The sequence below is a fragment of the Oncorhynchus keta genome, chromosome 28 (genome assembly GCF_023373465.1).
Source record: "Oncorhynchus keta strain PuntledgeMale-10-30-2019 chromosome 28, Oket_V2, whole genome shotgun sequence".
In the NCBI taxonomy this organism is placed as follows: domain Eukaryota; kingdom Metazoa; phylum Chordata; class Actinopteri; order Salmoniformes; family Salmonidae; genus Oncorhynchus; species Oncorhynchus keta.
The window spans coordinates 8,533,988-8,561,918 of NC_068448.1; the positions used below are offsets into that span (position 1 = coordinate 8,533,988).

A 27,931-nucleotide genomic window follows, 5' to 3' on the forward strand; every position below is an offset into this window, starting at 1 on the left:
GGGAGAGGAGAGTAGAGGTGTAGAGGGAAGAGGAGGAGTGTAGGGGGGGCGGAGAGGTGTAGAGGGGAGCGGAGAGGAGAGGTGTAGAGAGGAGAGGAGAGGCGTAGAGGGGAGAAGAGAGATTTAGAGGGGAGAGGAGAGATTTCGAGGGGAGAGGAGAGATTTAGAGGGGAGAGGAGAGATGTAGAGGGGAGAGGAGAGGTATAGAGAGAAGAGAAGAGAGGAGGGGAGAGAAGTAGAGGGAAGAGGGGGGGTGTAGGGGGGGCGGAGAGGTGTAGAGGGGAGCGGAGAGGAGAGGTGTAGAGAGGAGAGGCGTAGAGGGGAGAAGAGAGATTTAGAGGGGAGAGGAGAGATTTAGAGGGGAGGGGAGAGGAGAGATTTAGAGGGGAGAGGAGAGATTTAGAGGGGAGAGGAGAGATGTAGAGGAGAGGTGTAGAGGGGAGAGGAGAGATGTAGAGGAGAGGTGTAGAGGGGAGAGGAGAGGTGTAGAGGGCAGAGGAGAGGAGAGGAGAGATGTAGAGGAGAGGTGTAGAGGGGAGAGGAGAGGTGTAGAGGGGAGAGGAGAGGAGAGGAGACGTGTAGAGAGGAGAGGAGAGGTGTAGAGGGGAGAGGAGAGGAGAGGAGACGTGTAGAGAGGAGAGGAGAGGTGTAGGGTGGAGAGGAGAGGAGAGGAGACGTGTAGAGAGGAGAGGAGAGGACACCTCCACTCGTTCCTCCACTGTGCTTCTTGTGCCTTAAGACCCTGAATCAAGAAGTGAGCGTTCATTCACAGCTGCCACCGTAGCTACATTTAATTCAAATTTACATCACTACATTCATATAAAGCCTTTGTTAGCTTAAATCAGTACAGTTTAATAAACAGCAGGAACATTAACCTTGCAACATCTGGAACTCTTTTAAGCCACATGTTTATTCAGTGTTATAACGTTTGATAATCTGACACTGATTATACCTCACCATCAGTGCTCAATTTTGCACTTTTTTTGAATGAGGATCCTACCAACTGTCAGTTCCTCTCTAATTTCACAATGCTAAAAAGGTCAACTGTCAGTTCCTCTCTAATTTCACAATGCTAAAAAGGTCAACTGTCAGTGTTCCGTTAACTGTCAGTTAAAGCTTAGTGCCTTCAGTTCAGTTAGCTACTAAGATGTCTCAGTCTCATTATCAAATAGACTTACATTATTGCACGTTTTTGATGACACTTTTTTTACTGTATAAACCCTAATACTAATTCTCAGTTTTTTTACTGTATAAACCCTAATACTCATTTTCAATGTGTTTTTTTCTCTTCACCCCCCACCTCCACACGAATGTTAAAATTAGATTTCACAGTCTGTAAGATGGATCCTTAAGCTGCAAGTCGCCGAACACGTCTCCAGAATCCTTCCATTCAGAATCCTTCCATCCAGAATCCTTCCATTCAGAATCCTTCCATCCAGAATCCTTCCATTCAGAATCCTTCCATTCAGAATCCTTCCATCCAGAATCCTTCCATTCAGAATCCTTCCATTCAGAATCCTTCCATCCAGAATCCTTCCATTCAGAATCCTTCCATCCAGAATCCTTCCATTCAGAATCCTTCCATCCAGAATCCTTCCATTCAGAATCCTTCCATTCAGAATCCTTCCATCCAGAATCCTTCCATTCAGAATCCTTCCATCCAGAATCCTTCCATTCAGAATCCTTCCATTCAGAATCCTTCCATTCAGAATCCTTCCATCCAGAATCCTTCCATTCAGAATCATTCCATCCAGAATCCTTCCATTCAGAATCCTTCCATCCAGAATCCTTCGATTCAGTAGGGTACCATGTCACACTCCTTTCAAAGTAGTATACACAAACATCCAGTCACATCCAGGTGCAGGGTACAAAAAGTAAACTGCTGGAATGTTTCTCACACTCCTCCTCCATTGGTAGCCTCACATTCGGGAAACGACTACTATCAGGATGCCTCTGACTCCTGTCAAACAACCTCTAGTCATCTCCAAAAAAAACAATGGAACTCAAAGTTTTCTGAAACACGTCAATGTAGAAACTCCCGTTGTTCCGGGAATTAGTTAGATATTGTTGTGCTCCATCGGCGGCTTCTGTGGCAGCTGGTGGTTAACCATCTGCTCTAGTGGAAGCTGCTGCCCTTCTTGTGATGGCGAAGGAGCTGGCGGTGAGTCCCCGATCGGATTAGGATTCCCGTTCCCATTCTGGTTCTCGTTCTCCTTCCTGTCCTTCTCACTAGGCTGGTTCAATATGGCGGGTACGTCCTTACAACAGAAGTACTGCTTCCAGATCTTCAGGAAAGCGTCGCGAAACTTCTTGATGCGGAAGGCGTAGACGATGGGGTTGACGGCTGAGTTGCCGTGCGTGAGCAATATAGCGATGTAGATCAGGAACAGGGGTTTGTCGCAGGTAGGACAGAACAACGTGATGCAGTTGATGATGTGGAGGGGAAGCCAGCTGATGGCGAACAGGAAGAGGACCAGGGCCAGCGACTTGGCCAGTTTGAGTTCCTTGTCGTAGTACTTGTTGGGGTCGGTGTGGCTGATGGTGCAAGCCTGTAAGAAGAAATATTATCTTGATTTAGTATTCTTGTTATTATAAATTAATAATCATTATCATTATGATAGGTATTTTACGCAGATACTCAGGGAAATAATTCCTACTGCTGTAGATGGTAATGTAGGTGCTAGTCTGTTATAGATGGTAGTTTAGGTGCCAGTCTGTTATAGATGGTAATGTAGGTGCTAGTCTGTTATAGATGGTAATGTAGGTGCCAGTCTGTTACTACTACTGTAGATGGTAATGTAGGTGCTAGTCTGTTACTACTGCTGTAGATGGTAATGTAGGTGCCAGTCTGTTATAGATGGTAATGTAGGTGCCAGTCTGTTATAGATGTTAATGTTGGTGCTAGTCTGTTCCTACTGTTATAGATGGTAATGTAGGTGCCAGTCTGTTGTAGATGGTAATGTAGGTGCCAGTCTGTTATAGATGGTAATGTAGGTGCCAGTCTGTTATAGATGGTAATGTTGGTGCTAGTCTGTTCCTACTGTTATAGATGGTAATGTAGGTGCCAGTCTGTTGTAGATGGTAATGTAGGTGCTAGTCTGTTATAGATGGTAATGTAGGTGCCAGTCTGTTATAGATGGTAATGTAGGTGCCAGTCTGTTATAGATGGTAATGTAGGTGCCAGTCTGTTATAGATGGTAATGTAGGTGCCAGTCTGTTATAGATGTTAATGTTGGTGCTAGTCTGTTCCTACTGTTATAGATGGTAATGTAGGTGCCAGTCTGTTGTAGATGGTAATGTAGGTGCCAGTCTGTTATAGATGGTAATGTAGGTGCCAGTCTGTTATAGATGGTAATGTTGGTGCTAGTCTGTTCCTACTGTTATAGATGGTAACAGTAGGAACCTATAGATGGTAATGTAGGTGCAGGTGCCAGTCTGTTGTAGAAGGTAATGTAGGTGCTAGTCTGTTATAGATGGTAATGTAGGTGCCAGTCTGTTATAGATGGTAGTTTAGGTGCCAGTCTGTTATAGATGGTAGTTTAGGTGCCAGTCTGTTATAGATGGTAATGTTGGTGCTAGTCTGTTCCTACTGTTATAGATGGTAATGTAGGTGCCAGTCTGTTGTAGAAGGTAATGTAGGTGCTAGTCTGTTATAGATGGTAATGTAGGTGCCAGTCTGTTATAGATGGTAATGTAGGTGCCAGTCTGTTATAGATGGTAATGTAGGTGCCAGTCTGTTATAGATGGTAGTTTAGGTGTCAGTCTGTTATAGATGGTAGTTTAGGTGCCAGTCTGTTATAGATGGTAGTTTAGGTGCCAGTCTGTTATAGATGGTAATGTAGGTGCCAGTCTGTTATAGATGGTAGTTTCTGTTATAGGGTAGTGCCAGTCTGTTATAGATGGTAGTTTAGGTGCCAGTCTGTTATAGATGGTAGTTTAGGTGCCAGTCTGTTATAGATGGTAATGCAGGTGCTAGTCTGTTATAGATGGTAGTTTAGGTGCCAGTCTGTTATAGATGGTAGTTTAGGTGCCAGTCTGTTATAGATGGTAATGCAGGTGCTAGTCTGTTATAGATGGTAGTTTAGGTGCCAGTCTGTTATAGATGGTAATGTTGGTGCTAGTCTGTTCCTACTGTTATAGATGGTAATGTAGGTGCCAGTCTGTTGTAGAAGGTAATGTAGGTGCTAGTCTGTTATAGATGGTAATGTAGGTGCCAGTCTGTTATAGATGGTAATGTAGGTGCCAGTCTGTTATAGATGGTAATGTAGGTGCCAGTCTGTTATAGATGGTAGTTTAGGTGCCAGTCTGTTATAGATGGTAGTTTAGGTGCCAGTCTGTTATAGATGGTAGTTTAGGTGCCAGTCTGTTATAGATGGTAGTTTAGGTGCCAGTCTGTTATAGATGGTAATGCAGGTGCTAGTCTGTTATAGATGGTAGTTTAGGTGCCAGTCTGTTATAGATGGTAATGCAGGTGCCAGTCTGTTATAGATGGTAATGTAGGTGCCAGTCTGTTATAGATGGTAATGTAGGTGCCAGTCTGTTATAGATGGTAGTTTAGGTGCCAGTCTGTTATAGATGGTAGTTTAGGTGCCAGTCTGTTATAGATGGTAGTTTAGGTGCCAGTCTGTTATAGATGGTATTGCAGGTGCTAGTCTGTTATAGATGGTAGTTTAGGTGCCAGTCTGTTATAGATGGTAATGCAGGTGCTAGTCTGTTATAGATGGTAGTGTAGGTGCTAGTCTGTTCCTACCGCTGTAGATGGTAGTTTAGGTGCTAGTCTGTTCCTACTGCTGTAGATGGTAGTGTAGGTGCTAGTCTGTTCCTACTGCTGTAGATGGTAGTTTAGGTGCTAGTCTGTTCCTACTGCTGTAGATGGTAGTGTAGGTGCTAGTCTGTTCCTACTGCTGTAGATGGTAGTTTAGGTGCTAGTCTGTTCCTACTGCTGTAGATGGTAGTGTAGGTGCTAGTCTGTTCCTACTGCTGTAGATGGTAGTTTAGGTGCTAGTCTGTTCCTACTGCTGTAGATGGTAGTGTAGGTGCTAGTCTGTTCCTACTGCTGTAGATGGTAGTGTAGGTGCTAGTCTGTTCCTACTGCTGTAGATGGTAGTTTAGGTGCTAGTCTGTTCCTACTGCTGTAGATGGTAGTGTAGGTGCTAGTCTGTTCCTACCGCTGTAGATGGTAGTTTAGGTGCTAGCTGATTCTGCTCGTACCAACTCTTTATAGAGTTGTCATGTTTGGCGAGATAGTACAAACAGATGTGGGGCCAGGCGACATAGATGGGAGAAGGAGGGCTGGTCACCTCACCTTCTTGTTGAGCTGCTTGTGGATCATGTAGAAGATCTCTGTGTAAATGACCAGCATGAGAAGTAAAGGAGGCAGCACCTGTAGTGGAAACATAATCCGCTCCTGGTTAGCTCCAGTACCACGTTTTACCCCATGCACTAGTTGAGCTACACAACTACTTAACAACAAATTATATATGCTTTCTGTGAAGTTCAACAAACAACATCAGACGCCCTGACTTCCATTCTTATGAACATAAGATATACTACATAAAGAGAGATGTTATAATACCCAGCTGATATACTACATAAAGAGAGATGTTATAATACCCAGCTGATATACTACATAAAGAGAGATGTTATAATACCCAGCTGATATACTACATAAAGAGAGATGTTATAATACCCAGCTGATATACTACATAAAGAGAGATGTTATGATACCCAGCTGATATACTACATAAAGAGAGATGTTATAATACCCAGCTGATATACTACATAAAGAGAGATGTTATAATACCCAGCTGATATACTACATAAAGAGAGATGTTATAATACCCAGCTGATATACTACATAAAGAGAGATGTTATAATACCCAGCTGATATACTACATAAAGAGAGATGTTATAATACCCAGCTGATATACTACATAAAGAGAGATGTTATAATACCCAGCTGATATACTACATAAAGAGAGATGTTATAATACCCAGCTGATATACTACATAAAGAGAGATGTTATAATACCCAGCTGATATACTACATAAAGAGAGATGTTATAATATCCAGCTGATATACTACATAAAGAGAGATGTTATAATACCCAGCTGATATACTACATAAAGAGAGATGTTATAATACCCAGCTGATATACTACATAAAGAGAGATGTTATAATACCCAGCTGATATACTACATAAAGAGAGATGTTATAATACCCAGCTGATATACTAAATAAAGAGAGATGTTATAATACCCAGCTGATATACTACATAAAGAGAGATGTTATAATACCCAGCTGATATACTACATAAAGAGAGATGTTATAATACCCAGCTGATATACTACATAAAGAGAGATGTTATAATACCCAGCTGATATACTACATAAAGAGAGATGTTATAATACCCAGCTGATATACTACATATAGAGAGATGTTATAATACCCAGCTGATATACTGCGTATAGAGAGATGTTATAATACCCAGCTGATATACTGCGTATAGAGAGATGTTATAATACCCAGCCGAAGAAGTTGAAGTAGACCATGTAGTCCATGCTGATTACGTTCTCAAACTGACAGGTGATGATGAGATCCTCGTTCAGAGAACCGTTCTGCTGCAGCCTGCAGGGATGGATGGGGGTGGGGGGGGTTTATGTACTTCTAATTGAGTATATTATAGATACACAGTATCAATAGCAGAATTTGAAGCGCTGAACTATTAGACAATTCTTATTACTAATGGGCCCTGTTCAAAAGTAAGCTATTTCGGACACAACCACTGTCAAACTGCAATTAACACAAAACTAATTTAAAATACATCGCTACCTACCTCCAGAGGTTGTTCCAGCCCAGCATGGGGGTCAAGCCCACGATGAAGGCCACAGTCCAACACACCACCACCGCCACGGCCGCTCGCTGCTTTGTCACCACACGCTTGTAGCTGTAGAGACAGAGAGAAACCAGGCAGTTAGGGAGTTAGTCTCCTCTACTGTAACACAAGGAGTTGGTCTCCTATACCGTAACACAAGGAGTTGGTCTCCTCTACCGTAACACAAGGAGTTGGTCTCCTCTACTGTAACACAAGGAGTTAGTCACCTCTACCATAACACAAGGAGTTAGTCTCCTCTACTGTAACACAAGGAGTTAGTCACCTCTACCATAACACAAGGAGTTAGTCACCTCTACTGTAACACAAGGAGTTAGTCACCTCTACCATAACACAAGGAGTTGGTCTCCTCTACTGTAACACAAGGAGTTAGTCACCTCTACCATAACACAAGGAGTTAGTCTCCTCTACTGTAACACAAGGAGTTAGTCACCTCTACCATAACACAAGGAGTTAGTCACCTCTACTGTAACACAAGGAGTTAGTCACCTCTACCATAACACAAGGAGTTAGTCTCCTATACCGTAACACAAGGAGTTGGTCACCTCTACCGTAACACAAGGAGTTAGTCTCCTCTACTGTAACACAAGGAGTTAGTCACCTCTACAGTAACACAAGGAGTTAGTCACCTCTACCGTAACACAAGGAGTTAGTCACCTCTACTGTAACACAAGGAGTTGGTCTCCTCTACTGTAACACAAGGAGTTAGTCACCTCTACCGTAACACAAGGAGTTAGTCACCTATACCATAACACAAGGAGTTAGTCTCCTATACCGTAACACAAGGAGTTAGTCTCCTCTACTGTAACACAAGGAGTTGGTCTCCTCTACTGTAACACAAGGAGTTGGTCTCCTATACCATAACCCTACGGAGTTAGTCACCTCTACCGTAACACAAGGAGTTAGTCACCTATACCGTAACACAAGGAGTTGGTCTCCTCTACTGTAACACAAGGAGTTTGTCTCCTCTACTGTAACACAAGGAGTTGGTCTCCTCTACTGTAACACAAGGAGTTGGTCTCCTATACAATAACCCTACGGAGTTAGTCACCTATACCATAACACAAGGAGTTAGTCTCCTATACCGTAACACAAGGAGTTAGTCTCCTCTACTGTAACACAAGGAGTTGGTCTCCTCTACTTTAACACAAGGAGTTGGTCTCCTATACCATAACCCTACGGAGTTAGTCACCTCTACCGTAACACAAGGAGTTAGTCACCTATACCGTAACACAAGGAGTTGGTCTCCTCTACTGTAACACAAGGAGTTAGTCTCCTCTACTGTAACACAAGGAGTTGGTCTCCTCTACTGTAACACAAGGAGTTGGTCTCCTATACCATAACCCTACGGAGTTAGTCACCTATACCATAACACAAGGAGTTAGTCTCCTATACCGTAACACAAGGAGTTAGTCTCCTCTACTGTAACACAAGGAGTTGGTCTCCTCTACTGTAACACAAGGAGTTGGTCTCCTATACCATAACCCTACGGAGTTAGTCACCTCTACTGTAACACAAGGAGTTGGTCTCCTCTACTGTAACACAAGGAGTTAGTCTCCTCTACTGTAACACAAGGAGTTAGTCTCCTCTACTATAACACAAGGAGTTAGTCTCCTCTACTGTAACACAAGGAGTTAGTCTCCTCTACTGTAACACAAGGAGTTAGTCTCCTCTACTATAACACAAGGAGTTAGTCTCCTCTACCGTAACACAAGGAGTTGGTCTCCTCTACCATAATACAAGGAGTTTGTCACCTCTACTGTAACACAAGGAGTTAGTCTCCTATACCGTAACAAAAGGAGTTAGTCTCCTCTACTGTAACACAAGGAGTTAGTCTCCTCTACCATAATACAAGGAGTTCGTCACCTCTACTGTAACACAAGGAGTTAGTCTCCTATACCGTAACACAAGGAGTTAGTCTCCTATACCGTAACACAAGGAGTTAGTCACCTATACCGTAACACAAGGAGTTAGTCTCCTCTACCGTAACACAAGGAGTTAGTCACCTATACCGTAACACAAGGAGTTAGTCACCTCTACCATAATACAAGGAGTTAGTCACCTATACCATAACACAAGGAGTTAGTCACCTATACCATAACACAAGGAGTCAGTCTCCTCTACCGTAACACAAGGAGTTAGTCACCTATACCGTAACACAAGGAGTTAGTCTCCTATACCGTAACACAAGGAGTTAGTCACCTCTACCATAACACAAGGAGTTAGTCTCCTATACCGTAACACAAGGAGTTAGTCTCCTCTACCGTAACACAAGGAGTTAGTCACCTATACCGTAACACAAGGAGTTAGTCACCTCTACCGTAACACAAGGAGTTAGTCTTCTCTACCGTAACACAAGGAGTTAGTCACCTCTACCGTAACACAAGGAGTTAGTCACCTCTACTGTAACACAAGGAGTTAGTCTCCTCTACCGTAACACAAGGAGTTAGTCACCTCTACTGTAACACAAGGAGTTAGTCACCTACACCGTAACACAAGGAGTTAGTCACCTATACCATAACACAAGGAGTTAGTCTCCTATACCATAACACAAGGAGTTTGTCACCTCTACCATAACACAAGGAGTTAGTCACCTATACCATAACACAAGGAGTTAGTCACCTATACCGTAACACAAGGAGTTAGTCACCTATACCATAACACAAGGAGTTAGTCTCCTATACTGTAACACAAGGAGTTAGTCACCTCTACCATAACACAAGGAGTTAGTCTCCTATACCATAACACAAGAAGTTAGTCACCTCTACCGTAATACAAGGAGTTAGTCACCTCTACCATAACACAAGGAGTTAGTCTCCTATACCATAACACAAGGAGTTAGTCACCTCTACTGTAACACAAGGAGTTAGTCTCCTCTACCGTAACACAAGGAGTTAGTCACCTCTACTGTAACACAAGGAGTTAGTCACCTACACTGTAACACAAGGAGTTAGTCACCTATACCATAACATAAGGAGTTAGTCTCCTATACCATAACACAAGGAGTTTGTCACCTCTACCATAACACAAGGAGTTAGTCACCTATACCATAACACAAGGAGTTAGTCACCTATACCATAACACAAGGAGTTAGTCTCCTATACTGTAACACAAGGAGTTAGTCACCTCTACCATAACACAAGGAGTTAGTCTCCTATACCATAACACAAGGAGTTAGTCACCTCTACCATAACACAAGGAGTTAGTCTCCTATACCATAACACAAGGAGTTAGTCACCTCTACCGTAACACAAGGAGTTAGTCACCTCTACCATAACACAAGGAGTTAGTCACCTATACCATAACACAAGGAGTTAGTCACCTATACCATAACACAAGGAGTCAGTCTCCTCTACCGTAACACAAGGAGTTAGTCACCTCTACCGTAACACAAGGAGTTAGTCACCTATACCGTAACACAAGGAGTTGGTCTCCTCTACTGTAACACAAGGAGTTAGTCTCCTCTACTGTAACACAAGGAGTTGGTCTCCTCTACTGTAACACAAGGAGTTGGTCTCCTATACCATAACCCTACGGAGTTAGTCACCTATACCATAACACAAGGAGTTAGTCTCCTATACCGTAACACAAGGAGTTAGTCTCCTCTACTGTAACACAAGGAGTTGGTCTCCTCTACTGTAACACAAGGAGTTGGTCTCCTATACCATAACCCTACGGAGTTAGTCACCTCTACTGTAACACAAGGAGTTGGTCTCCTCTACTGTAACACAAGGAGTTAGTCTCCTCTACTGTAACACAAGGAGTTAGTCTCCTCTACTATAACACAAGGAGTTAGTCTCCTCTACTGTAACACAAGGAGTTAGTCTCCTCTACTGTAACACAAGGAGTTAGTCTCCTCTACTATAACACAAGGAGTTAGTCTCCTCTACCGTAACACAAGGAGTTGGTCTCCTCTACCATAATACAAGGAGTTTGTCACCTCTACTGTAACACAAGGAGTTAGTCTCCTATACCGTAACAAAAGGAGTTAGTCTCCTCTACTGTAACACAAGGAGTTATTCTCCTCTACCATAATACAAGGAGTTCGTCACCTCTACTGTAACACAAGGAGTTAGTCTCCTATACCGTAACACAAGGAGTTAGTCTCCTATACCGTAACACAAGGAGTTAGTCACCTATACCGTAACACAAGGAGTTAGTCTCCTCTACCGTAACACAAGGAGTTAGTCACCTATACCGTAACACAAGGAGTTAGTCACCTCTACCATAATACAAGGAGTTAGTCACCTATACCATAACACAAGGAGTTAGTCACCTATACCATAACACAAGGAGTCAGTCTCCTCTACCGTAACACAAGGAGTTAGTCACCTATACCGTAACACAAGGAGTTAGTCTCCTATACCGTAACACAAGGAGTTAGTCACCTCTACCATAACACAAGGAGTTAGTCTCCTATACCATAACACAAGGAGTTAGTCTCCTCTACCGTAACACAAGGAGTTAGTCACCTATACCGTAACACAAGGAGTTAGTCACCTCTACCGTAACACAAGGAGTTAGTCTTCTACCGTAACACAAGGAGTTAGTCACCTCTACCGTAACACAAGGAGTTAGTCACCTCTACTGTAACACAAGGAGTTAGTCTCCTCTACCGTAACACAAGGAGTTAGTCACCTCTACTGTAACACAAGGAGTTAGTCACCTACACCGTAACACAAGTCGTTAGTCACCTATACCATAACACAAGGAGTTAGTCTCCTATACCATAACACAAGGAGTTTGTCACCTCTACCATAACACAAGGAGTTAGTCACCTATACCATAACACAAGGAGTTAGTCTCCTATACTGTAACACAAGGAGTTAGTCACCTCTACCATAACACAAGGAGTTAGTCTCCTATACCATAACACAAGAAGTTAGTCACCTCTACCGTAATACAAGGAGTTAGTCACCTCTACCATAACACAAGGAGTTAGTCTCCTATACCATAACACAAGGAGTTAGTCACCTCTACTGTAACACAAGGAGTTAGTCTCCTCTACCGTAACACAAGGAGTTAGTCACCTCTACTGTAACACAAGGAGTTAGTCACCTACACTGTAACACAAGGAGTTAGTCACCTATACCATAACATAAGGAGTTAGTCTCCTATACCATAACACAAGGAGTTTGTCACCTCTACCATAACACAAGGAGTTAGTCACCTATACCATAACACAAGGAGTTAGTCACCTATACCATAACACAAGGAGTTAGTCTCCTATACTGTAACACAAGGAGTTAGTCACCTCTACCATAACACAAGGAGTTAGTCTCCTATACCATAACACAAGGAGTTAGTCACCTCTACCATAACACAAGGAGTTAGTCACCTATACCATAACACAAGGAGTTAGTCACCTATACCATAACACAAGGAGTTAGTCTCCTATACTGTAACACAAGGAGTTAGTCACCTATACCATAACATAAGGAGTTAGTCTCCTATACCATAACACAAGGAGTTTGTCACCTCTACCATAACACAAGGAGTTAGTCACCTATACCATAACACAAGGAGTTAGTCACCTATACCATAACACAAGGAGTTAGTCTCCTATACTGTAACACAAGGAGTTAGTCACCTCTACCATAACACAAGGAGTTAGTCTCCTATACCATAACACAAGGAGTTAGTCACCTCTACCATAACACAAGGAGTTAGTCTCCTATACCATAACACAAGGAGTTAGTCACCTCTACCGTAACACAAGGAGTTAGTCACCTCTACCATAACACAAGGAGTTAGTCACCTATACCATAACACAAGGAGTTAGTCACCTATACCATAACACAAGGAGTCAGTCTCCTCTACCGTAACACAAGGAGTTAGTCACCTCTACCATAACACAAGGAGTTAGTCACCTCTACCGTAACACAAGGAGTTAGTCACCTCTACAATAACAGACGGGAGTTAGTCTCCTATACCATAACACAAGGAGTTAGTCACCTCTACCATAACACAAGGAGTTAGTCTCCTATACCATAACACAAGGAGTTAGTCACCTCTACCGTAACACAAGGAGTTAGTCACCTCTACCATAACACAAGGAGTTAGTCACCTCTACTGTAACACAAGGAGTTAGTCACCTATACCGTAACACAAGGAGTTAGTCTCCTCTACCGTAACACAAGGAGTTAGTCACCTATACCTTAACACAAGGAGTTAGTCTCCTCTACCATAACACAAGGAGTTAGTCACCTCTACCGTAACACAAGGAGTTAGTCACCTCTACCATAACACAAGGAGTTAGTCTCCTATACCATAACACAAGGAGTTAGTCACCTCTACCATAACACAAGGAGTTAGTCTCCTATACCATAACACAAGGAGTTAGTCACCTCTACCGTAACACAAGGAGTTAGTCTCCTCTACCATAACACAAGGAGTTAGTCACCTCTACCATAACACAAGGAGTTAGTCTCCTCTACCGTAACACAAGGAGTTTGTCACCTCTACCATAACACAAGGAGTTAGTCACCTCTACTGGAACACAAGGAGTTAGTCACCTATACCGTAACACAAGGATTTAGTCTCCTCTACCGTAACACAAGGAGTTGGTCACCTCTACCGTAACACAAGGAGTTAGTCTCCTCTACTGTAACACAAGGAGTTAGTCACCTCTACAGTAACACAAGGAGTTAGTCACCTCTACCGTAACACAAGGAGTTAGTCACCTCTACCATAACACAAGGAGTTAGTCACCTCTACCGTAACACAAGGAGTTAGTCTCCTCTACTGTAACACAAGGAGTTAGTCTCCTATACCGTAACACAATGAGTTAGTTCTCCACACACCTATAGCTGCAAGACAAAGTAAGAATCACACAAATGTTTCTGTAAATCTCACTTGGTCTTTTAAAAGCATTTACTGAAACGTTGACAACAAGGGCTGTAACTCCCTGCACCACAAACAAGAAAATCATGGTCGCGGACATGTTAAACCTGTATTTAATACAGCTTTTAGACATAAAGAAAAGAGCCATCCTCATTCTATGCCTTCTATTTCACCTCCCTCCCTCCCTCCCTCCCTCCCTCCCTCCCTCCCTCCCTCCCTCCCTCCCTCCCTCCCTCCCTCCCTCCCTCCCTCCCTCCCCTCCCTCCCCCCTCCCTCCCTCCCCCTCCCTCCCTCCCCCCCTCCCTCCCCTCCCTTCCTCCCCTCTTCCCTCCACCCCTCCCCTCCCTCCCCTCTTCCCTCCACCCCCTCCCTCCCTCCCTCCCTCCCTCCCTCCCTCCCTCCCTCCCTCCCTCCCTCCCTCCCTCCCTCCCTCCCTCCCTCCCTCCCTCCCTCCCTCCCTCCCTCCCTCCCTCCACCCCTCCCTCCCTCCCTCCCTCCCTCCCTCCCTCCCTCCCTCCCTCCCTCCCTCCCTCCCTCCCTCCCTCCCTCCCTCCCTCCCTCCCCTCCCTCCACCCTATCCCTCCCTCCCCTCTTCCCTCCACCCCCTCCCCTCCCTCCCTCCCTCCCTCCCTCCACCCCCTCCCTCCCTCTCAGCACTGCGTTCCAGGATAATTTTTTATTTTCATTTGAAGCAATGACGGTGATTCATGGTTTCTAAAAATTTACTACCTCTCAATATCCTCATGCAGTACAGTACTAATGTAACCTCCAAACTGTGCGCTGAACAGAGACAGACTGCAGTGATTCTTCATTCAGTAGGCAACACAATAGCTTAAGATACCTTTATTGGTCGATTGCACACAAGGTTCGCTTTTAACACAACCCCTCTGAAAGACACACATACGTACTTACACACACATGCTGCATGTATACACACATATAACGCACACACACACACACACACACACACACACACACACACACACACACACACACACACACACACACACACACACACACACACACACACACACACACACACACACACACACACACACACACAAATACTGTACATACATACCAGGGGTTGGTACCAGTTCAGGGAACAGAACTGAAAACTGGAAAATAATGGCATTTTTCAAGGAACATAATCACAACCGGGAACGAAAGTGAACAATAACGTTCCGAACAGAACTGTTTAATAACGTTGTTTTATGTTCCAGGCAAAAATATTCTGTTCCACAAACAAATGCAACAAAGCGCCTATTCAAAGCCCTCCATCTGTCAATCAGAATCTTCTTCCAGAGTCTGCCTGACAGCTGAACATCAGATTCCCAGTGAGTCAGAAGTTTACATACACCAAATTAGTATTTGGTAGCATTGCCTTTAAATTGTTTAACTTGGGGCAAATGTTTCGGGTAGCCTTCCACAAGCTTCCCACAAGAAGTTGGGTGAATTTTGGCCCATTCCTCCTGACAGAGCTGGTTTAACTGAGTCAGGTTAGTAGGCCTCTTTGCTCGCACATGCTTTTTCAGTTCTGTCCACAAATGTTCTATGGGATTGAGGTCAGGCCTTTGTGATGGCCCTCCAATACCTTCAATGCTAGTTAGGGATACTATAGTTATCACATTTCACATTTGATTTATTAACTACAAAAAGGTAAGACGTGTTTTTAATTCTGGTACTGCTCTGCACAAGGTTGTTAGCTAGCTAGCGTCTCTGGTCCAACGTTATGCCAGCTCTGAAGTTTAAAGACATTCTAAGTTCCTCCATAGAAGCCGCTCCTCCGTAGGTATAATTCAGATAATACACGCCATCACAAAATACCAAGCGCTTGAAGCCAAGCCTCCTCCTCCACCCTCTCTCGCCCTCTCTCCCCACCTGCAAAATACCAAGCGCTTAAAGCCAAGCCTCCTCCTCCACCCTCTCTCGCTCTCTCTCCCCACCTGCAAAATACCAAGCGCTTAAAGCCAAGCCTCCTCCTCCACCCTCTCTCGCTCTCTCTCCCCACCTGCAAAATACCAAGCGCTTAAAGCCAAGCCTCCTCCTCCACCCTCTCTCGCTCTCTCTCCCCACCTGCAAAATACCAAGCGCTTAAAGCCAAGCCTCCTCCTCCACCCTCTCTCGCTCTCTCCCCACCTGCAAAATACCAAGCGCTTAAAGCCAAGCCTCCTTCTCCACCCTCTCTCGCTCCCTCTCCCCACCTGCAAAATACCAAGCGCTTAAAGCCAAGCCTCCTTCTCCACCCTCTCTCGCTCCCTCTCCCCACCTGCAAAATACCAAGCGCTTAAAGCCAAGCCTCCTTCTCCACCCTCTCTCGCTCTCTCTCCCCACCTGCAAAGTTCCAGTTGCATCTCGCACCAACCTTCCATCATGCATGTAAACAACTCACTGAGCTATAGACTGCCCACTCCATAGCAAACTACTCTATCCGCACTGCATGAAATGGTGAAATGATTTATTCATGTTGAGCTAAATAAAATGTAAAAAACAATTTCATATGTTTAAAAAGAAACAGAAAGGAAAGATATAAACCGGTACTTTTCTTTGTTTCGAACCGTTTCAGAACTTTATTTTGCAGGTCGGGAAACAGAAAAAATAATAATAATGGTTCTGTTCAGAACTAAGCAATTCGAAAATAATTTTGGTTTCAACCCCCTTGCATCCTCCCTGGAGAGTTGCAAGGTGCTGCCCCACAGCTACTGGGGGGGCTGTTGGTGTGGGGAGTTAAGTGCATTGCTCAAGGGCACAACAGCAGGCAATAGCATCTAGGATTTGATACCAGCAACCCTCCAGTTGCTAGCTCACTTCCCGGCATGATTTTTCTGTTCGCTTTTTCCCGGTTGCTTCCATGTCTGACTGCTAAGAAAAAGTAGGCTCATTGGTATCACATTGACTTCTGTCAGTCTCATTAAGACTGCAGAACTGGCAGTGTAGCTTCACACACACACACACACACACACACACACACACACACACACACGCACACGCACGCACGCACGCACGCACGCACGCACGCACACACACACACACACACACACACACACACACACACACACACACACACACACATATACACACACACACACACACACACACACACACACACACACACACACACACACACACACACACACACACACACACACACACACACACACACACACACACACACACACACACACACACGCTGTGGATGCTGAGGTGGTGTGTGAGTGAGAGAGTGAGAGAGAGAGAGAGAGGGAGAAAGAGGGAGATAGAGACAGAGAGAGAGACTCTGCATGCAGAATTCTGCAAAAATATCCTCCGTGTACAACGTAGAACACCAAATAATGCATGCAGAGCCAAATTAGGCCGATACCCGCTAATTATCACAATCCAGAAAAGAGCTGTTAAATTCTACAACCACCGAAAATGAAGTGATTCCCAAACCTCCCATAACAAAGCCATCACCTACAGAGAGACGAACCTGGAGAAGAGTCCCCTAAGCAAGCTGGTCCTGGGGCTCTGTTCACAAACACAAACACACCCCACAGAGCCACAGGACAGCAACACAATTAGACCCAACGAAATCATGAGAAAACAAAAAGATAATTACTTGACACATTGGAAAGAATTAACAAAAAAACAGAGCAAACTAGAATGCTATTTGGCCATAAACAGAGAGTACACAGTGGCAGAATACCTGACCACTGTGACTGACCTAAACTTAAGGAAAGCTTTGACTATGTACAGACTCAGTGAGCATAACCTTGCTATTGAGAAAGGCCGCCGTAGGCAGACATGGCTCTCAAGAGAAGACATGCTATGTGCTCATGTGCTCACAAAATGAGGTGGAAACTGAGCTGCACTTCCTAACCTCCTGCCCAATATATGACCATATTAGAGACACATATTTCCCTCAGAGTACACAGATCCACAAAGAATTTGAAAACAAACCCAATTTTGATAAACTCCCATATCTACTGGGTGAAATTCCACAGTGTGACATCACAGCAGCAAGATTTGTGACCTGTTGCCACAAGAAAAGCGCAACCAGTGAAGAACAAACACCATTGTAAATACAACCCATATTTATGCTTATTTATTTTCCCTTGTGTACATGGTTACAACACTGTATACAATAATAAAATTACATTTGTAATGTCTTTATTCTTTTGAAACTTCTGTATGTGTAATGTTTACTGTTAATTTTTATTGGTTATTTCACTTATATATTATCTACCTCACTTGCTTTGGCAATGGTAACACGTTTCCCATGTCAATAAAGACCCTTGAATTGAATTTAATTGAATTGAGAGACAGAGAGAGGGGAGACAGAGAAAGAGACAGAGAGAGATAGAGAGAGAGAGGGAGAGAGAATGACAGAAAGAGAGAGAAAGAAAGAGAGAGAGAAAGAAAAAGAGAGAGACAGAGTCAGAGAAAGGGAGACAGAGACAGAGAGGGAGAAAGAGACAGAGAGAGACAGAGACAGAGAAAGCGAGAAAGAGACAGAGAGAGAGAGAGAGACAGAGATTAAGAGAGAGAGAGAGAGATATTGTGTGTCAGTGTGTTGGGGTGAGCTAATGGCCTGGGCAATGATAAAAATGAAGATAGTCAGACAGGGACTCACATTACCATGTCCATGGCTGCAGGCTATGTTGATTGGCTGCACTGTTAGCCTTGTTGTACCTCTTTTATTGTTTTCTTCTAAAATGCTAATGTGTAACGTATATGTAATGTACAGAGTATGGTGGACAAATCAGTTCAGATATAAATGTCTGAAAATAATGTATGCTGCTCTAGCTTTAAACAGAATGCTGTTGGGCTTCACCCTGTTGGGCTGCAAACTTAACGGTCCACAATGATGTCGCCATTGCCCTCGATTCTAAGCAAAGTTGTGCTGCTATTTTTATTGACTTGGCCAAAGCTTTTGATACGGTAGACCATTCCATTCTTGTAGGCAGGCTAAGAAGTATTGGTGTCTCTGAGAGGTCTTTGGCCTGGTTTGCTAACTACCTCTCTCAAAGAGTGCAGTGTATAAAGTCAACAAATCTGCTGTCTCAGCCCCTGCCTGTCACCAAGGGAGTACCCCAAGGCTCGATCCTTGGCCCCACTCTCTTCTCAATTTACATCAACAACATAGCTCAGGCAGTAGGAAGCTCTCTCATCCATTTATATGCAAATGATACAGTCTTATACTCAGCTGGCCCCTCCCCGGATTTTGTGTTAAATGCTCTACAACAAAGCTTTCTTAGTGCCCAACAAGCTTTCTCTACCCTTAACCTTGTTCTGAACACCTCCAAAACAAAGGTCATGTGGTTTGGTAAGAATGCCCCTCTCCCCACAGGTGTGATTACTACCTCTGAGGGTTTAGAGCTTGAGGTAGTCACCTCATACAAGTACTTGGGAGTATGGCTAGATGGTACACTGTCCTTCTCTCAGCACATATCAAAGCTGCAGGCTAAGGTTAAATCGAGACTTGGTTTCCTCTATCGTAATCACTCCTCTTTCACCCCAGCTGCCAAACTAACTCTGATTCAGATGACCATCCTACCCATGCTAGATTACGGAGACATAATGTAACGGTTCTCTTCTATCTCCTCCTCTGACGAAGAGGTGGAACAAGGATCGGACCAAAATGCAGCGTGATGATGATTCATGATATTTTATTGAAGGAAAAAACTATACATGAAGAAACTACAAAATAATGAAATACGAAAACCGAAACAGCCCTATCTGGTGCAAACACAAAGACAGGAACAATCACCCACAAAACACTCAAAGAATATGGCTGCCTAAATATGGTTCCCAATCAGAGACAACGATAAACACCTGCCTCTGATTGAGAACCACTCCTGACAGCCATAGACTTTTCTAGATACCCCCACTAAGCCACACACCCAATACCTAACAAAACAAAACACACCACAATAAACCCATGTCACACCCCGGCCTGACCAAATAAATAAAGACAAACACAATATACTTCGACCAGGGCGTGACACATCATTTATAGATCAGCAGATAAGGGTGCTCTCGAGCGGCTAGATGTTCTTTACCATTCGGCCATCGGATTTGCCACCAATGCTCCTTATAGGACACATCACTGCACTCTATACTCCTCTGTAAATTGGTCATCTCTGTATGTCCGTCGCAAGACTCACTGGTTGATGCTTATTTATAAAACCCTCTTAGGCCTCACTCCCCCCTATCTGAGATACCTACTGCAGCCCTCATCCTCCACATACAACACCCGTTCTGCCAGTAACATTCTGTTAAAGGTCCCCAAAGCACACACATCCCTGGGTCGCTCCTCTTTTCAGTCTGCTGCAGCTCGAGACTGGAATGAGCTGCAACAAACACTCAAACTGCAACAAACACTCAATCTCTTCATTCAAAGACTCAATCATAGACACTCTTATTGACAGTTGTGGCTGCTTTGCGTGATGTATTGTTGTCTCTACCTTCTTGCCCTTTGTGCTGTTGTCTGTGCCCAATAATGTTTGTACCATGTTTTGTGCTGCTACCATGTTGTGCTGCTACCATGTTGTTGTCAGGTTGTGTTGCTACCATGCTGTGTTGTCATGTGTTGCTGCCTTGCTATGTTGTTGTCTTAGGTCTCTCTTTGTGTAGTGTTGTGTTGTCTCTCTTGTCATGATGTGTGTTTTGTCCTATATTTATATGCTATTTATTTATTTTTTAATCCCAGCTCGTCCCCACAGGAGGCCTTTTGCCTTTTGTTAGGCCGTCATTGTAAATAAGAATTTGTTCTGAACTGACTTGCCTAGTTAAATAAAGGTTAAATAAATAAAATAAATGAATTGGCTGATTGATTTGATATGAAAAAAGTGTAGTGATAAGAACTTGAACTGAACACTAGTAGGTATTGTTCCTAAGAAACCCTACTAATGGATACAAACTGATAGCAGCTCAAACAGAAACCAGGGAGTGTCTAGTGTGTGATTAAGACACACACACACACACACACACACACACACACACACACACACACACACACACACACACACACACACACACACACACACACACACACACACACACACACACACACACACACACACACACACACACACACACAGTCTAGTGTAGATAACGCACATGGTTCCCATAACAACCTGATGGTTTAATAACGATACAGATTGTTTCTTATCAAAATGATCCACACTGGGTATTGTTTCCTCTTGCATAACTATGTCCATGTGGGTACAGTATAATGTAGATAGTGAGAGGTGGTTGGAGTGGCATTTCAACTACTCTCTTTTGAGCTCTATAGGCCTGGGTAGATTTTACAGGTGTGGTTGAGATTGATGCATTGTTTAAGTGATAATGCCAGAGAAGCCGGTGTTTGGAGGATCTATTGGCATGCGTGTTGTTTAGGCCCGAGACGAAGTCAAACCTTGCCAACATATCGTCTTCGAGGACATTATCACTTTTATACAACAGATTACCAACATATTCAAATAACGATTGACATATTTTCATTAAATAATATATAATAATAATAATATAATAAACACATTTTGTTGATGAATTTATTCATACTATTTCATCCTTCCACGAGATATCGTCCCGACACAAATCTAGGGTTGTTACCCAAGCCGGCTGGTTGTTCGTTCTATTGGTTCGCTTTCCAGAGACCCGACCCAGTCGTTAAGGCTTTTTTTCCTAAATCTACGGACGTGATCCAGTCGTTGGTTCTCAATGTTCCGTTACCATGATGTCTGGCAGTGTTCTTATCCCTTGCTTGCTAGCTAGCCAACTTTGCTGACACAGTCACGTCAAACAGTGCAGCCAGAATAACAACAAAGTAGCTGCATTTGTGTTTGTTTAATCTGTTTTATAGTGATTTTTTTTTTGGGGGGGGGGGGTACATCCATAACATTGAGCTAATGAGGCACAGGTTCTCCTGGCATAGAAAATGTGCTCTCTCGTCAGGGCACTGTTGTTCAGAGGAGCTAGCCAACAACACAGCTAACACAATCACTTCAAACTGAATCTGGAATGACAGCAAACTGGCTGAGAAAAGCTGCCAGACTGTCTGTCTCGTCCATTACTATCAGACAGCTGGAGATCGAATTTCAATATTGAAACAGTATTGCCAATGTAGGCAAGACAGACAGCAAGGTCAAAACAAAATCTCTGTTGTTCAAAACCCTATGCTAGTCTAACAAAAAAAATGGGAGAAAATATCTGGATGCTTTTTACAGTGGAGATCAAGTTTCTAAATTGCCTGGCTGGGCTGATGAGACAGTAGATTGCACAGTCTGATGGAACAGAGTAAATTGGCATTTCAATGTAACATCCTTTGCCGGTAATTTGTGGATGGAGCTGGAACGTGGTTTTAACCAATCAGCATTCAAGATTAGACCCACCTGTTGTCGGATTGGGTAATACTGTCTTTCATGTAGGACAACGATGATGTCAATCATATGATGTAATCCAGGGATTTTTCTGCATCAAAAAGGGTCATAGGTGGTGGACGCTACTGTATGTAATGTGATATAGCGAAGCACCTGAGTGAGTTGGGTGCGCAATTACACAGGTACTTTCCCGAAACGGATGACACAAACAACTGGATTCATTATCCCTTTCATGCCCTGTCTCAAGTCCACTTACTGATATCTGAACAAGAGAGCCTCATCGGAATTGCAACAAGCCGTTCTGTGAAAATGTAATTTAATCAGAAGCCACTGCCAGATTTCTGGATAGGGCTGCGATCAGAGTGTCCTGCCTTGGCACATCGCACTGTTAAAACACGGATGCCCTTTGCAACCACGTACCTATGTGAGATTGGATTCTCGGCCCTCACTAGCATGAAAACTAAATACAGGCACAGACTGTGTGTGGAAAACGATTTAAGACTGAGACTCTCTCCCATACATCCCGACATTATGGAGGACTACGGTGTCCCCAAAAACATCTTAGGCTGCATGTCCATGGATTATAACAGCAGAAGAATACCCGTAAGATCCAGAATTCAATTGTAATCCAATATTACAGAATAACGACTGTATAATCAAGGAATCATTCATTGATTTATAATTGGAAAAAGTTCAATTATAGCTTATAGTACACTGCCTGATTTGAAGTGTTGTTTTCTGTAGAAGTAGTAAAAGTGTTGTGAAGGAGGCGATGACAGGTATGAGTATGAGCTGACTGAGAACTTGAGAAGGTTTAATAATAGACAAGGAAATGAAAGAGTCAATAATGACATTCGGCTATACCCCTGCCAGGAAAAGACAAGTGCATGACAAATTCCCAACAACCTCTCTATATCTCTCTCTCTCTCTTTTGACAAATGAACCATTCACAATCTCTCTCCCAAGTCAAAGTGACTTCGTTAAAAAAGGATTAAAAGCAAGTCGATCACTGTCTAAGAATATTCTCCAACAAATGGAGAATGGAAAAACGCCCTTCTGCTACTCGGCTTCTCTTCTCCCACATTCTCTCCTCCTCAGTCTCCCTCTGCTTCTTCTCAGCAGCACAGCCCCGAGCCTTTTGTTTCACCCTGGACATGGCAGCTCTAGTTTGGCAGCACTAGAACATGCAACACAGCACCAGAGGCTGTTCCATTCAATATGCATTACTAAAAATGTAATCTCTGTCACTGTCACAGACTCACTCAATTCCACTGAAAGAATAAACCAATATATCCTCATCTTTCAAAAAAAGAAAGAGTGATGGCATCTCCCCCCCAAAAAATGAAACAACAAATGAATGTTTAAATGTATAGGTGCTCTTTGAATATTTAAGTAGGCTGACGTGTTTTGACCTCGATGGTCTCCTCTGTTGTATTCTCCTCTAATATCTCTGAATAAGTTCCCTAGAAAATGGTCAAGTACTGTAAGCTGAACAGCAAAAAGCAGCACATTGTCAGCAGAGAAGAACAGAGATGTGATATTCTCTACTCCTCCTCACATTGTCAGCAGAGAAGAACAGAGATGTGATATTCTCTACTCCTCCTCACATTGTCAGCAGAGAAGAACAGAGATGTGATATTCTCTACTCCTCCTCACATTGTCAGCAGAGAAGAACAGAGATGTGATATTCTCTACTCCTCACATTGTCAGCAGAGAAGAACAGAGATGTGATATTCTCTACTCCTCCTCACATTGTCAGCAGAGAAGAACAGAGTAAGACAGACAGAGATGTGATATTCTCCACTCCTCCTCACATTGTCAGCAGAGAAGAACAGAGATGTGATATTCTCCACTCCTCCTCACATTGTCAGCAGAGAAGAAAGAGTAAGATAGACAGAGATGTGATATTCTCTACTCCTCCTCACATTGTCAGCAGAGAAGAAAGAGTAAGACAGATAGAGATGTGATATTCTCTACTCCTCCTCACATTGTCAGCAGAGAAGAACAGAGATGTGATATTCTCTACTCCTCCTCACATTGTCAGCAGAGAAGAACAGAGATGTGATTTCCTCCACTCCTCCTCACATTGTCAGCAGAGAAGAACAGAGATGTGATTTTCTCCACTCCTCCTCACATTGTCAGCAGAGAAGAACAGAGATGTGATTTTCTCCACTCCTCCTCACATTGTCAGCAGAGAAGAACAGAGATGTGATTTTCTCCACTCCTCCTCACATTGTCAGCAGAGAAGAACAGAGATGTGATATTCTCTACTCCTCCTCACATTGTCAGCAGAGAAGAAAGAGTAAGACAGATAGAGATGTGATATTCTCTACTCCTCCTCACATTGTCAGCAGAGAAGAACAGAGATGTGATTTTCTCCACTCCTCCTCACATTGTCAGCAGAGAAGAACAGAGATGTGATATTCTCTACTCCTCACATTGTCAGCAGAGAAGAACAGAGATGTGATTTTCTCCACTCCTCCTCACAGTGATGCCTTGTTAGTCTCTCATCCTTCCTTCACTGCATTCCTGAGGACATAACAGCTAATTAGAGCTGCTTTTATCGCTCTGCTATGGTAAGGTGTGTGTGTGTGTGTGTGTGTGTGTGTGTGTGTGTGTGTGTGTGTGTGTGTGTGTGTGTGTGTGTGTGTGTGTGTGTGTGTGTGTGTGTGTGTGTGTGTGTGTGTGTGTGTGTGTGTGTGTGTGTGTGTGTGTGTTGTCATGTTAATACCAGAATGTCAGACACCTTCCCTCTCCATGGGGCCTGGCCGTGAGGATGTGGGCATCCTAGTGACATGGATCCAAAAGGTGTTATGATGACCACCACGACAACCACCTGATATTCAGATCTTCCTCATCATCGTTACACCTTCTTCATCATCTCCTCCTCATCTCCACACCTTCATCTTCTCCTCTTGCTCCTCATCATCTTTACACCTTCTTCATCACCTCCTCCTCCTCTTCACACCTTCTTCTTCTCCTCTTCCTCCTCATCATAATTACACCCTCTTCATCACCTCCTCCTCCTCTCCACACCTTCTTCTCCTCCTCCTCATCATCATAATTACACCCTCTTCATCACCTCCTCCTCTCCACACCTTCTTCTCCTCCTCCTCATCATCATAATTACACCCTCTACATCACCTCCTCCTCCCACACCACACCTTCTTGTTCTCATCCTCATCATCATCATCATTACACCCTCTTCATCACCTCCTCCTCCCACACCACACCTTCTTGTTCTCCTCCTCCTCCTCCTCCTCATCATCATCATTACACCCTCTTCATCACCTCCTCCTCCTCTCCACACCTTCTTCTCCTCCTCATCATCCTAATTACACCCTCTTCATCACCTCCTCCTCTCCACACCTTCTTCTCCACCTCCTCCTCATCATCATAATTACACCCTCTACATCACCTCCTCCTCCCACACCACACCTTCTTGTTCTCATCCTCATCATCATCATCGTTACATCTTCTTCATCATCTCCTCCTCATCTCCACACCTTCATCTTCTCCTCTTCCTCCTCATCATCTTTACACCTTCTTCATCACCTCCTCCTCCTCTTCACACCTTCTTCTTCTCCTCCTCCTCCTCATCATAATTACACCCTCTTCATCACCTCCTCCTCCTCTCCACACCTTCTCCTCCTCCTCATCATCATAATTCCACCCTCTTCATCACCTCCTCATCATCATAATTACACCCTCTACATCACCTCCTCCTCCCACACCACACCTTCTTGTTCTCCTCCTCCTCCTCATCATCATCATTACACCCTCTTCATCACCTCCTCCTCCTCTCCACACCTTCTTCTCCTCCTCCTCATCATCCTAATTACACTCTCTTCATCACCTCCTCCTCTCCACACCTTCTTCTCCACCTCCTCCTCATCATAATTACACCCTCTTCATCACCTCCTCCTCCCACACCACACCTTCTTGTTCTCCTCCTCCTCCTCCTCCTCCTCCTCCTCCTCCTCATCATTACACCCTCTTCATCACCTCCTCCTCCCACACCCCACCTTCTTGTTCTCCTCCTCCTCCTCCTCCTCCTCATCATCATCATTACACCCTCTTCATCACCTCCTCCTCCCACACCACACCTTCTTGTTCTCCTCCTCCTCATCATCATCATTACACCCTCTTCATCACCTCCTCCTACCACACCACACCTTCTTGTTCTCCTCCTCATCATCATCATCATTACACCCTCTTCATCACCTCCTCCTCCCAGCCACACCACCTTCCCCCCATCCTCAGTAGTGCATTTTATCCACCTGTTCAATTAGAGTATAACTGGTCAGTGTAGGTATAAGACATGATGAGTTGTTTTTGTTTACCTGGTTGGAATCTTGACCCTGAGATAGCGGTCAATCGCAATGGCCAGGAGGGCCAGGATGGAACTTTGCGTCAGTACCAGCACCGTGCACGCGACCATTAGGCAGCTGTAGAAGTGAGTTTGAAGTCCGATGCTGATAGTTATCGCCAAGGGGATGACGAGGGCTCCCACTGCGATATCCGCCAGGGCCAGAGAAACGATGAAACAGAATGTTGTGTCTCTCAACGATTTGTTAATTTTCACCGCCCAGACCACCATCACATTACCCAGGACGGAAAAGACGGCAATCACCACCTCCATGCCGATGTAGAGCGCCTGGGCTGGGGCGAGTGCTTCAGGCATCCTTTAAACACTATTATAGGTCCACATAAGAGAGAACTAGGTATTATTTCAATTAAAGCAGGCTTGGGAAGCGTACAAAGCAATAATTTGATTAGAGTTACACACCTATTAGTCCAAGTGCGTTATGCGTTCTACAGTGGCAACATCACTTGGGTTATTCTATTTCCATCATAATGATGTTCTGATACACATCCAGGTTGTGAAACAATTTAGCATCATAATGGACCCCCAAAAAGCAGATATAGGAATTAATAGTTAGACCTATTATTTGAATATAGTAGTAGTAGGCTAGAAGTCCCGAGGTTATCGTGGTACGCTGCAGTTCCTGTTCTCGTTCAATACCCTGTTCCACCACTTCGTTGGATCCACCTGCGCTCGGGGAAGGGACCTTGCTTGCCCGGTATTGTTTATTATTTACCCTTGGTAATCACTTTAACATCTTATTTTATCTACGGTTTCTCGGCTATCAGTTGAAAAGCAGGTTGTAGTTAAAAAATAAAAATACATCTTCCATGGATAGTCATTTAGTGAACGAAACAGAACGGTCTCCCTGCTGTGGTATGCGGCGGCTTAAATCAAATGCAACCGGGCGCCCGTGCTCGTGCTCCGTGCTATTTCCCGTTCCCGTTGCTTTGAGAGTCAAAGCAGCAATGCGGTGACCTAATATAGCTCTCAGCGCGTGGCTCTAGCTCTGATATGTTTTGGTCACACGCGCTCTGATTTTCCTTGTCCGTTATATTTATCACACCCCAAAGTGTTTAATTTTTTTAAGCCCATTTCGCCATAATTCCAACTCTGTGAATTGCCATTGCAGGTGCACTGTTTCTTCCAAATGAGAGAGAAAATATGGAGATAACTGTTGTGGTGCTGGCAGGACCGTCCTGGAGACATCTCTCTCTTTGTGCCTATAGGGCGAATTGTGATGAAACTTTCTCTTTGATTGATCTAGTAGGGTTATTCCTAGGATATCCTAGACTATTTATTTGGAATGTATTTATTCTCCCTTCTACGCCCTAACTGCTCCGGTGTCAATTTGATTGTGTAAAACGTTTCTCAAACAATCAACAGGGTGTCTCACAGCCACGTTATGATAGGGAGTGAGACGTTGTGATAGGGAGGGAGACGTTATGATAGGGAGGGAGACGTTA

General features: G+C 43.9%; 1 protein-coding gene and 1 long non-coding RNA gene across 3 annotated transcripts; both read right to left on the reverse strand.

Moving 5' to 3' along the window:
• Positions 1–1,047: 1,047 nt before the first annotated feature.
• On the reverse strand, positions 1,048–27,593 carry LOC118360457 (adenosine receptor A1-like). The gene is made up of 5 exons (XM_052484722.1): positions 26,443–27,593; positions 6,837–6,947; positions 6,526–6,628; positions 5,306–5,383; positions 1,048–2,549 (listed from the first exon to the last, which is right to left on the reverse strand). The coding sequence occupies exons 1-5, from the start codon at positions 26,781–26,783 to the stop codon at positions 2,058–2,060; spliced, it is 1,125 nt and encodes a 374-aa protein (XP_052340682.1). The 5' UTR covers positions 26,784–27,593; the 3' UTR covers positions 1,048–2,057.
• LOC127913161 (uncharacterized) lies at positions 7,091–9,507 on the reverse strand. Of its 2 annotated transcripts, none has more exons than XR_008084939.1 (3): positions 8,956–9,507; positions 7,495–7,550; positions 7,091–7,186 (listed from the first exon to the last, which is right to left on the reverse strand). It is a non-coding gene; the product is annotated as an uncharacterized LOC127913161 (long non-coding RNA). The 2 variants fall into 2 exon arrangements; XR_008084940.1 differs by lacking the exon at positions 7,091–7,186 and adding an exon at positions 7,259–7,354.
• Positions 27,594–27,931: the final 338 nt, after the last annotated feature.

Excerpts from the sequence above, each read along its gene's own strand:
- LOC118360457 (XM_052484722.1), bottom strand. The coding sequence starts at position 26,783 with ATGCCTGAAGCACTCGCCCCAGCCCAGGCGCTCTACATCGGCATGGAG. Across the intron at positions 6,948-26,442 it reads AGGGTCAAGATTCCAACCAG|CTACAAGCGTGTGGTGACAA; the intron begins GTAAACAAAAAC and ends CTGTCTCTACAG. Across the intron at positions 2,550-5,305 it reads ACAAGCAGCTCAACAAGAAG|GCTTGCACCATCAGCCACAC; the intron begins GTGAGGTGACCA and ends TTCTTCTTACAG.